Source organism: Coptis chinensis, chromosome 4, assembly GCF_015680905.1.
Source record: "Coptis chinensis isolate HL-2020 chromosome 4, ASM1568090v1, whole genome shotgun sequence".
Taxonomy (NCBI): Eukaryota; Viridiplantae; Streptophyta; class Magnoliopsida; order Ranunculales; family Ranunculaceae; genus Coptis; species Coptis chinensis.
The window spans coordinates 89,617,234-89,628,986 of record NC_141459.1 but is presented as its reverse complement, the minus strand read 5'-3'; the positions used below and the strand labels follow the sequence as shown (position 1 = coordinate 89,628,986).

The window sequence follows — 11,753 nt, the reverse complement described above, 5'->3', positions numbered from 1 at the left end:
TCATGCAAATAAAATCATGAAGTCCAGAAGTACATTGTGATGGATACAAAAGTTAACTATGTACATGTGCTAACATAAATCACATTCTGGATGGGGAATCATATTCTACCAATTTTCCTTTCCGTTGGAACAACTACTCTACCATTATTATACAAATTTGATTGGAGCACATAATCTGTAAACAGTGATCAACATATTCCAAGCAATAGCATGAAAACAAGTCGAGTTGATATTAATAACTTTTCCGTGACATCCACAATAAATTAGCATCTAAATCAGTAGCAGGACAGGTTAAAGTTCTTGAGTGGTTTGCATCATCAATCATCCTTCTCGAGACATTGGCAGAATCATGAAAATTCACCAAGGGTGAACCTGCATCCATCATAAATACCAGGGATCAGTGAAATAAAAAAGTGAACCCACATTATCTAATCTGCAAATAAGGGTCTCAGGATGTATGATATAAAAAATGTCTGTAGTGCCTAAGAGTTTATTAAAAAAACAAATAAACAGTGAGGCAATTGGACAAGTAAGCTGTCCAACTATAGCAATGAAAGAGCCCAACCTCCTACCCACTGGAATGTTGTAGCATGTCCTAACTCTTATTTCCTTTATCTTCTCCCCTCGCACAATTCTTCAATTCTATGAGGTGCCATAACACTTTTTTAGTATCTTAATTCTTTGTTTTGTGTGTGGTGGGGATGGGGGAATGCTGCTACATTCATCTTCCAAAATGGGGTAAATGAACGAAAACATCAATACCCAAAGAATATCATAGACATCCTTATGTGCAACACAAACTTATAGAACCGAAACAATAAAACTCAACGGTTAAATCTATCTATTAAAATGATCAAATAATAGATAGGTGTTTGTAAGAACACTAAAAAAATATTTGTCATAATAAGACATTTCCAACTTCCAAAGATAGTTGGGCACCAATCACATAGGACATTTGGGACTGCCTTTAAGTAGTAGACGTGTGTGCCAACCTACCCAGTTTTCCAGTTTCACTTTAGTGTTTTACTAGTCCTTTGCACAGAAAAGTTCAAAACCATTTAATATTGAAAACCACATAGTAAAGGTTATTAACAACTGTTTAAGATATTTCAATTGGACCAGGACGTTCATCTTCCAAGTGACTCAAACTTAGAGACTTCTATTCCTGGTGAGTACTACTGTATTCCTGCCGTGGTGTTATTATTCCTCCTTTGGACAGAAACATTCTTTTTTTCCACATTTTTTTTTAAGTGGAAATTTTAAATGGATATTTTTTTATTTTTTGGGTTAAATCCCCCTCTTCCAGTGAAGGTGGGAACTGCCGAACATAACCCAAGATGACCAAACCTCCCAAGGCTTGACCAGTAGACCGCCGAAAGGTTCATAACCTATCTATACTACTCACAAAGAGGCGTGCGGGAACTAGCCGAACAAGCCATGCCAAATTCTGTTAGCACCTTTTTTACTCTTTTTTTTTCTCCTAAAAAATGCCCCCACTAATCTAGCTATACTTGCCACACTTATATGCGTCACGCTCATGAGAATACATGCAAAATCACAACGTGGAAGACTAAAAGTCATATTATGCCCATATAAAACTTGTTTGTTCGAAAAATCAGTCAAGTGGCTTAAAACTTAGATACTCGCATTTCTGGTGGAATAATACTGTATTCCAGCTGTGGTTTATGATCCCTTTGAACAAAAAGGATTAACAAACTTTTGATGTAAAACCAAAGCCTATGTTGTCAACAAGTCAGCAACAATTTAGAGGTATTTCAATTGACCAAACTGATAATGCTTCAAATGACTTAAACTTATAGACTTGTATTCCTGGTAGAAAAATGCTGTAATATAACACGAGGAAAATAGTACAAGCAAACTCATGTGGTTATGATAAAAACTTGAGACGTTATCCCTAACAATGACAGCATCCTCTAGAAGACCAGGAAGAAGCACTCATTCAACCACGCCTCAATGACAAGGATTAAAACATGTAGAAGGTACTCGATTTCAAAATCCTATTCTGCTCTAACAAATTCCTGAAGAGAACTTTTTGAATTGGTTACGGAGCAAAATTCATAAACACAAAGTTTTCACTTGCTACCAAAGCCAAAACCCACTAAAAAAACAAAGAATTAACCGAGAAGTGGATTTCTACAGAAACCTTCTACAAAAGCCACTAGAAACCCTAATTTGAACAAAACTTTACTCATTCATTGATCAAAAAAAAATTAGGGTTCTTTTGTACTAACCGTGTTTATGAAAACCCCCCCAAAGTTGCAATCATAACAAAAGACCCCCCCATTTTGTCATTACTCTGTTAAACCAAATGTTTGTTCATTTATAAAACCAATATACCCTTCGTTCAGCAAAAAACTCATCCCATTTAGTGTGATCGACACGTGTCAAAATTTAGCTCGCCCATCTATCAATGATCCCACGGCCACTATTTAAAACGCACTTAAAAAACTCCCACACCCTTTCCTTCTTCTTCATTAGAGAAATTCTCCAACAGGCATTTTCAAATCAAGGTTCAAACTCTGCTCAATCACGAAGCCGAATCGTAACACTTCAATGCAATGTTAAAAGATTCATAGAATAATCATGTTAAAAGACTCATAGTATAATCACTAAACCCCCCAAATTCAAAAAACTTTATACATGAATGATGATTTGTTTGGGCAGATTGCTAGACTTAAAGGTATTACTCAAATGTGATTTCTTTTGGTCGATTAACGAAGCCATTGGCGAACCAAAAGTAAAATATGATTCAAATGGGGTGTCGAAGATATCTAAGAACTATGACTTAGAGAAGATGGGTGTTAGGAGGAATGAAATAGATAATTGTAACAAAGATGAGGTGAGTAGTTCGATGAGTTATGCTTGATGTTGGGGAGCGGGTGCTGATACTGGAGCAGTGGTGGTCAGGATGAGTTTGAGATGGATTTATTCTGTTAATGGGAGGGAAGAGGAGGGAAGAAGATTGTTTATTTGTTAAGAGAAGGGCAGAATTGGTATTTCAGGAATACTAACTTTTTCTAAACAAAAATGGGATGGGATTGGAACGCCCTCATACAACTGGGGTTGGTACAAAATCTTATCCAAAGATTTCCGTTTGAGCACACATAGATTCCAAATAGCTGTGTTGCCAATATCCAGTGCTTGTGATGTAAACTTAAAATTAAGTCCATGTACTACCACAAACAATGTACTGATGCACAGATACTGCGAAATTTCCATTGCACCCATGTCAGTCAGGTACAGAATAGCCATAATACATGTCCCAAAAAAAAAAGAGGAACCTTGAAAAAATCTTTAGAGATAGAGAAAGGAGTGATCAGAGAAGACGAGAGAGAGTTGGCACAGGAGATTTTTTCTCTCGAGTCTCAAGTGCCGAAGATTTCCAGATCTCTCATCAAGTCCTTTTATCTAAAGAGATCAAACTTCTTTAAATGGATTCCAGCTATAATCCACAAAATAGATCTGATTAGATAGCCCCGATCCCTTTAAATGAAATCAGTTTCTTGAGGTTTCCAGTTAAATTGACTTTGACTTATGTTAAAACGAGTTTTTCTCATGCCCCAAACTTACTTAACTTAATGAAGTACCAAGAACAATTTCATCCTATCGAATATATTCAAAATATTTTTATTAATTATCCGTACCCGTATGCTGTACCTGTGTTCTAAGATTTCTAAAAAGCTGTATCGTACCCCATACCCATGTAGCCGTATCAATACCTGTACCCGTATCTGTGCATCATAGGTTTTTGCACTTTACTTGGATAACAAATATACACAACACATTCAGGTGTTAGTGTAATTATACTAACAAAGCCTACAACAAAAATTTACATCAACCTTTTCTAATTATCAGATTCGTCTTTTCATAATTTTACTATCTTAACACATCTTACAAAGGCAAACACGTCAAATTGCCAGATTCAGCTATTATAACATTGATTTCACCAATCTATATATCCAAATACAACAGATCAATTAAAACAGTTACAAATTATAAGCCAGTTACATCAAGTCACAGAGGAAGTTCAATTAATTCACTTCAGCTTTACAAATGCGAACTGATAAGTGAAAACAATTGCAACTTATCAACCAATTCCCCCAATTCAATAGAGTCAGAGAACCACTTCACTTAATTCAGTTCGCTTTTCAAACGCTGCCTTAGTCTACCATGCTTTACCACAAGCTACTAACATTTATTTACTGTTTTATTATCTCCATCTAATACTTTTATGGATTTCTTCATCAGTTCATCCTTTTCTTCTATTTATAACCTTTACCGTTTAAAGTTGGTTGGTTGGTTTGGGGGGCGGGGAGGCTTCCTACAGCAGTATCACTTTACAATCATAACAAAATGCCCAATCGTTTCTACAAAAACAATAATCAATTTGCCTTCCCCTTTATAATGTTAAAAAATCCTTGTCTACTTTCATAGAAAGGTATTTGCAATAGATGAGTTCTGTGCTTTTAAAAGTTCTAAAAAGTGCATCCCCTGCCAGATTTTGCTATCTAAATCCATATCCTCCATGTATCACATGTTCGCTAAACACATCCCCCTGGTAATCCTTTCATGGCATACATTGCATGAATCCACCTATTGCATCCAAAACAAAATTTTCCTCTTAGTTTACTGCTCCTTGTGGAGCATATGCACTACTTGAGTACCTATACTCAAGACAATTCATAAACAACAATACCTGAGCCTGCTTTAACAATTCACTTTACTCTATTCTATTTTAAACTTTCACTTCCTCCAGTCAACTTTCACAAAAGTCCAACCATGAAGAAATCTACCATGCCCTTGCATGCTTCTTATCTAATGAAGATTCTTCACTGCAAAGTAAGAGTACGAATGAATGGTCTGATGTTAAATCAAACAAAATAAGTATTCTATCCGTCTGGCCCAATTCTTCATTATTTATGCATTCCTTTTTAGTTTCTCTCATTGGTTTTCGGTGTTAAAATCCTAATAGAACTTTATCACAATAATAGACTAAAGAATATATATATTAAACATTTAAAAAAAAAAATTCATCAAAAAAGTGTACTAAGATAATTAAATCTCATTGGGAGTATAGTACAAGTTTACCTCCATTCATGTCCTCGGCTATTGATCAGCATCTGAACCAGAGGAACTATCACTATCGGAATCTGTATAATTCAAGTAACAGTAAGTATATGAGTCGATTTTATATTCTTGACAGTAAGAAAATTCTTACTGACAAATTAATAGCTAAAATACCAGAAATATTGAACATACCACTTGAAGAAGATCCTGAACCGCTAGAACTGCTAGAGCTGCTTGAGCTACTGCTATTATCTTGCTCCTTGTCTGCTTGAGCAGGAGGAAGTAAACCTGTATTATGGTCATCTGCAAGAAACATTACATATTTAGTGGATATGTCCACACAAGAAAAGAAGTAATAATGAGCCACAAATGTGTCGACTGCTACTCGAGTTCAACAGTGTTTACCTATTTTCGCTTCCTTTGATACCTCAGTCGTGGCTGGGGCTTGGTTCTGAAAGGCAAAAATATCAAGGGTTAGATAATGGACAAACAATTCGAAAAAGAAAATTCACAAAGAAAAAACTTACATTTTCCTGTGCATAACGCTCAGCTTGTTGTCTTGCCTGCTCAGCGAGTTCTTTTTTCCTCTTGTACTTGCTCAAACTCTTTTTGTAATTGGTTACAAACCTATCAAGCTCCCAAAGAGTCTCCTTGTCAACAGAATCAATGTCAACTTCAATCTCATCCTCATTTTGGGTAAGGTTTGCACTTCTCCTCTTAATAATATCAACAATCTGGTCCAGCTTCTCTGACGGCAAACTTTGTAGGTTTGCACTGAGTTTTTGCTTCTCGTCGTATGTCATATCTCGTTTGTTCTCATCTTTCGCCTTAGGCTTCTGTAACGTAGTGCCTCTCCTTGACGAAACATGATGCACAGGTTTTGGATTGGAACTAACAGGTCGTGGGGTGGTCGGCTCCACTCTACCAAAACTCCTTCCAATTTCAGGAGGCATAAAAGAAGCAGGAGCCATATTCATCATAGGGGTAGAGATGTGCACATCATGGTATGGTTCAATCCATGAATCAAGGATATACTGATGCTCCATAACTGCCCATCTTTCTTCAAATATGTTAGATAACAGTTCTGCCATAACGTGAACATCCTGCCCTTTGGGATTGTATATCATTGCATTTTGAAAGGTTAATCTCACATCTGACGCGAAATCCCTCGGTGTCCTGTACCAATTAGAGTTCATCCTATTCTTCACAGTTCCAAGGTCCATCGGATGCTTGATAATGAGGAAATAATCATGGAGACCAAGCCTCTGAACATCCACGGGTGAATTAAAAACCCACCCATGCTTGTGTTTCATCAATTTCGAAAGCAAAGAACAACAATTCTTGAAAATCTGACTAGTATGCTTAATCAAACCAAATGCATAATCTCTTACCCCCAAAGTGTGCTTCTTACTACCACTATGTTTCGGCTTCTTGTTGCTCGGTGGAGGTGGGAATTTCTCCTTACCAACAATAAAATCCGAATTCCTATAAAATGGGTTGGCCTTAGGTGTTCTCTTCTCTTTATCGGCATATTCACTAATCCCACCATGGTTGTTCTCCATAACTGACACTCTCAACTGGTGCAAAGACCTAGGTGGCTCACGTTTCCCTACTGAATTAACCTCAGAAATCACTCTTCTTCCTCCACCATTATTCAAATTACCATCCAAAATCATTCTTCCCGCACCCCCATTATCAACATTAACCTCAGAAACCATTCTTCTCCCCCCTCCATTATCGAAACTAACCTCAGACATCATTCTTCTCGCACCCCCATTATCTAAATTAAATTCGGAAATCATTGTTCTACTAACACCATTATTTAAACCAACCTCAGGTATCATACTAACCTCAGGAATACTAGCTCCTGCGCCACAATCAACCACATCATTAGCTGATAACTGTGAATGAGTACTGTTCCTAACAACAGCATCCTCCTCCACATCCATAGTCGTCGCTTCCTCCTCCTCCAAGTACCCATTATTAACCTCCACCTCCTTAGCTTCAACCTGTTTCAACATACTCCTCACTTGCTCAAGTTCATCCACAAGTTTCTCCCTCACATCTCTTATCTCTTGCTTCGACATCTCCAACAAATTGTAATTAACATGATTCTCCTCCGCCACATTTTCCGCAACCTCGGACACATTCCCCCGCGCTTCGGGGTTCTCCGGAATGACCTCAACGACTACTTTCTCAACTTCCTTCAGGTTCTGAAGACTCGTAGAATCTTCCGACCCCAGGAAAATTGCGTCGTGAAGAGTCGTCGATGGCTCCTCCGGTAGTGGTGGTGGTTGTGAAGAAACATCCAAGGTCTTTTTTTTGAAATTTTTTCTTGTGTAAACTTTGTTCCCACTCCATTTATCCTTCAGTGGTGTCAAATTATTTGGATCACTAACAACAACAACAACACCACCTTCTTCCACCAATGTCCCAGAAGCCATACATGTAAAACCAAAAACCCCCTCCTTTTTAATTTCCCTCAAAACCCTAGATTTCTTCAAAAAGATTCAATCTTTACTCGAAACAACAAAATTTCTTTAACAAGATTGAATCTTTAAGCTTTCTGATTCGAAACCCTAACTCAATTTCACACAATTTAGTATCTTTCCCTTTCGATTGAATCAATTGGAGAATATAAGAAAAACTAAACCCTAATTTTGAAACAAACGGATTCCCTAAAATTTCGAATCGAGATTTGAAGATGAAAAGGGAAAATTAGGTTACGGCTAGAAATTGGACTTTGGTTTTTAGTCTATATCGCGTTTTCGCTTTAACTTTTATTTTGGGGATTTTGATTGCGTCAGCAAACTCGATCCAGTGAAGTCGGTAACCGTGGTATTCATACTGACGTCAGACTCTTTTCTCAATGGGTGATTGACACGTGTACATTTAGGTCCACTAAATCTAATGGGAGGTTTTTGAGTCGTGGTGAACCGTGAACTACCATACGATGAAGATATTTCGGACAAGGGGGGAAACTTTATGTTGTTTGACCAATTTTTTTGGGTATTTCTGTCATTTGAGATTACGGTTGTTTTTTTTTGACTAATGGGTCTGAAAGGGAGAGATGATCACCACAACCAATGAGAAAGCGCCATGTATTTGGAATTAAGTAGGTTACCAATTGCAATCGTGGAGTATTATTATTAATTACAAATAGTTACATATTCGTACATAAATATTATTTACCATAATAAAAAAACATAAATATTTACAATAGAAAAGCTAATGTGCGCAGGTTGTATATATGGTGTAGTCAATCTAGGCCACTCTTAACAACAAAAAGTGCATGTGTATTGTATCACGAAGTACTGTGCAAAGGCCCAGATTCATGTGTACCGGTGCAGCCTGAGTGCTGTAGAACTACTAATATTACAATGGTGGTTACACTTAATCACAGAACATGCATTGTGTGTGGCACCAAATCCACCATTCTTCATTTTAATTCTCATCACTCTCTCAGAGAATTTATCAACAAAATCACCATTAATCTCGTGTAAACATATGCACCGATCAACACCAAATTTTCTAATAATATATGTAACATGTTAGGCTTGCCTAATAGGAGATTAGTAGATTACCTAATATGTAATGGTTGCTTCCTCTAATGATCATACTCTTAGAGTGGAATGTAAAATTCAAACTTTGGTTATATACAGGTGGCCGGGGGTAAGCCTTAACCCCAGCTTTTTTTTTTTTTTTTTTTTTTAAAACCTAAATACTTGTGTCATATTTCAATTTCATCAACAAATTCTATTTATATAGAATGTCAATTATTGTATAGAATTGACATTTACAAGGTCTTTGGCGCAGCGCAATGGGCTTAAGTTGTGCCTAACTTAAAAGAGCCTTTAAGAGCAAGTCCAATGGAGAGCTGCTAAATTGGGCTGCTAAAAGGGGTCACATAGGACTTTTAGCTTGCCCAACCAAATTTGGCACCCCAAAAGCAAAAACCCAATCCAATTGTGTTTTCTGTTTTGAAGTGCTAAATGATACAGACGACATAGTTTCTGTCGTCCGTCCATTATTTTGTAACTTAAGTTGAATTTTTTTTGGACGGACGACACAATTTTTGCCGTCTGTCAAAATTTAACACACGGATGGCAGAAGTTTTGCCGTCCGTCTCCCAAACTTATTATAGCAGCTGCTAGTGAAGGTCTTAACTTTGGCTGCGTTTTTTACTAATTCCAAATTTCAGACCCTTTTAGCAGCCCCCATTGGAATGATATTTTCATGGTTGGGGTGCTATATTTGCCTTTAGTAGTCCATATAGCCCCCCATTGGACTTGCTCTAATTGTGAAGTTTGCAGTCCGACTGCTCATCTTATTTGCAGTTCAAGTGGCTATATCTTTCACTAATAACAAATATATCAAGTAGAAAATATAAAATATGATTCATTACAAGCATACAAAAAATGGATCCAATTCGTAATGCAAATCACCACTACACCATAGTAGGATATTTGCAACACGGACCTTTTTTGCTTTGCAACGGTTATTTACCGTTAGCGAGTTGCCAACGCTATATAAGCGTTAGCAATTTTATAAAGTGTTATTTTATTTTGGTGAATTTCAGGAATTAATTGCTAACGCTTAAAAATCGTGTGAGAAGTGTTGCAAATTAAAAACTTGAAATATAAAATGTAACTTTCCTTTCTCTCCTCTCTCTCTCTCTCACCGCCGCTACGTTCTCCAGTCTCCTCTCTCTCTCTGCCCACACACAAGAACCCTAACTCTATTTGCTCGGTCCTGCCCCTAGTTTAGTGAAAACTTAAAATATGCTGCACTCAGTTACAAACAGGGCTGTCTTCTTCATCGCGAATATACACTAGGGCAGCATGGATCTTTTTAGTCATCCAAGTGTTTACTTCTAATTTGAAATCTGGAACTTCAATTGAAAATCTCGACATCAACATGAACTTCAATTGAAGATCTCAACTTCAACAACTCGAGAAATCGAACTAGCTGTTCCTTCGTTGATATCTACTTGCAAAACTTCTTATCCCACTCCTTTTAGAAGCTATTAAAGGTGACCCTGGCCTTTTCCTCAATTTTATGATTTTTATTGTTGATTTTGCAATTCTAGTATTCTGTAACTAAATAAAAATAAATTTATTTAGGTAAGGAAATTGTGTGAGTTGGGAATGGTGTTTTAATGATGAACTTTGGTTATTTGGTTTCAGGTGGATTTGATACTGCTCATGCTGCTATGTGAAATTTTCTATTGTTCTATTCGGTTTTGAGTTGTTCTTTGTTGAGTTTTGTTTTGACTTAATTGGTATGGGTTATGAATTGTAGAGCGTATGATCGAGCTGCTATTAAGTTTCGGGGAGTTGAGGCTAATATTAATTTCAATCTTAGTGATTATGAAGATGATATGAAACAGGTGATGGTGGGTTCTTTATTTTTTTTCATTTACCATAGGGTTTTGTAATTAGCAAATTATTTTAACTTGATTTGATCATTAACAGATTAGGAACTTGACCAAGGAAGAATTTGTCCACATTCTTCGTCGCCATAGCACTGGATTCGCAAGGGGGAGCTCCAAATATAGAGGTGTCACACTTCACAAATGCGGTCGTTGGGAAGCTCGTATGGGACAGTTCCACGACAAAAAGTATGAAATCTTCGACTTGACTTAGCCATACATTTACAGAATGTCTGAATGTAGCTGTTAGGCCTAACTTCGAGACTGCTTGCTCTTAAAACTGAGTTGCTATATTCTAGTCGTGGGGTTGTTTGGTTCTTGGACACAATATGTATACCTGGAAACCGTGTTATCATCGTTGAGAATACAACGCTTGCTTGCAGGTATATATATCTTGGGTTGTTCGATAGCGAAGTAGAAGCTGCAAGGTCCTCTAGAGTACGTAGATCCAGTCTTATGTGTTCCACTCTTTTAAATATTTATCAATTTATTTTCTCAAAGTTTTTTTATTATTAGTTAAATCAATATCGAGAAGTCCTTAGTACTTATAAAAATTAGAGAATATAAAGCCAATTTTATGAAGAAAAAATAGTTTACTGCAAGTCCTAACACTTTTCATTATGCAGGTCTTCTTCAAATTTGTTGAAGGTGGCCAACTAACCAAGTTGGAAGGATTCCGACAATCTCTGTTTTAGGTTTTTTTTTATGCATATATATATATATATATATATATATATATATATATATATATTTTTTTTTTTTTTTTTTTGCAATTACAAGGATTCCTTTCGTATATAGTTCGAACTTAGAAAATTGTCAAAGAGTAATAACTGTGGTCTTTTTTGGATTGAGTTATAGTAGATATAGAAAGGTTTAAATATTGATTAGTTAGCCCTTAAATATACATTTTTTTTTGTACGACCATAGTTAAGGTTCCAAATTCTTATCACTTCACGTTATAAGTTTACAACCCATGCTCTCGTAGGCATTAATATTTAAGGTGTGACGTCTTGAGATAGGTCGTAGGTGTTGTCCTTTGAGTTTTCTCGTCTTTGAATCTATTTGCTATGATATTTTTATAGGCTTATATTATTCGCTATCTTCCTTGTGCTTCCATTGGAGGGAAGACATTTGAATATATATGACACTGATTATACTTATGTGAATGACAGTGTTTCAGTTCCTTTTGCCTCCAGTGAAGATGTTAATAAGGTAGATTCACTAAATGGCCACT

At 36.5% G+C, this 11,753-nt stretch overlaps 2 protein-coding genes across 3 annotated transcripts; one reads left to right on the top strand and one right to left on the bottom strand.

Moving 5' to 3' along the window:
• On the bottom strand, positions 1-7,896 carry LOC147505518 (uncharacterized). Of its 2 annotated transcripts, XR_015193347.1 has the most exons (6): positions 5,616-7,896; positions 5,494-5,539; positions 5,281-5,391; positions 5,110-5,171; positions 4,718-4,853; positions 3,909-4,614 (listed from the first exon to the last, which is right to left on the bottom strand). XR_015193347.1 is itself a non-coding variant. In XM_086558025.1 (5 exons), the coding sequence occupies exons 1-4, from the start codon at positions 7,530-7,532 to the stop codon at positions 5,128-5,130; spliced, it is 2,118 nt and encodes a 705-aa protein (XP_086414151.1). In that variant the 5' UTR covers positions 7,533-7,896; the 3' UTR covers positions 1-372; positions 5,110-5,127. The 2 variants fall into 2 exon arrangements, 1 of the variants encoding a protein (XP_086414151.1); XM_086558025.1 differs by lacking the exons at positions 3,909-4,614; positions 4,718-4,853 and adding an exon at positions 1-372.
• A 2,353-nt stretch (positions 7,897-10,249) lies between these two features.
• LOC147505517 (APETALA2-like protein 2) lies at positions 10,250-11,214 on the top strand. The gene is made up of 5 exons (XM_086605573.1): positions 10,250-10,302; positions 10,390-10,477; positions 10,563-10,708; positions 10,903-10,957; positions 11,146-11,214. The coding sequence occupies exons 1-5, from the start codon at positions 10,250-10,252 to the stop codon at positions 11,212-11,214; spliced, it is 411 nt and encodes a 136-aa protein (XP_086461699.1).
• Positions 11,215-11,753: the final 539 nt, after the last annotated feature.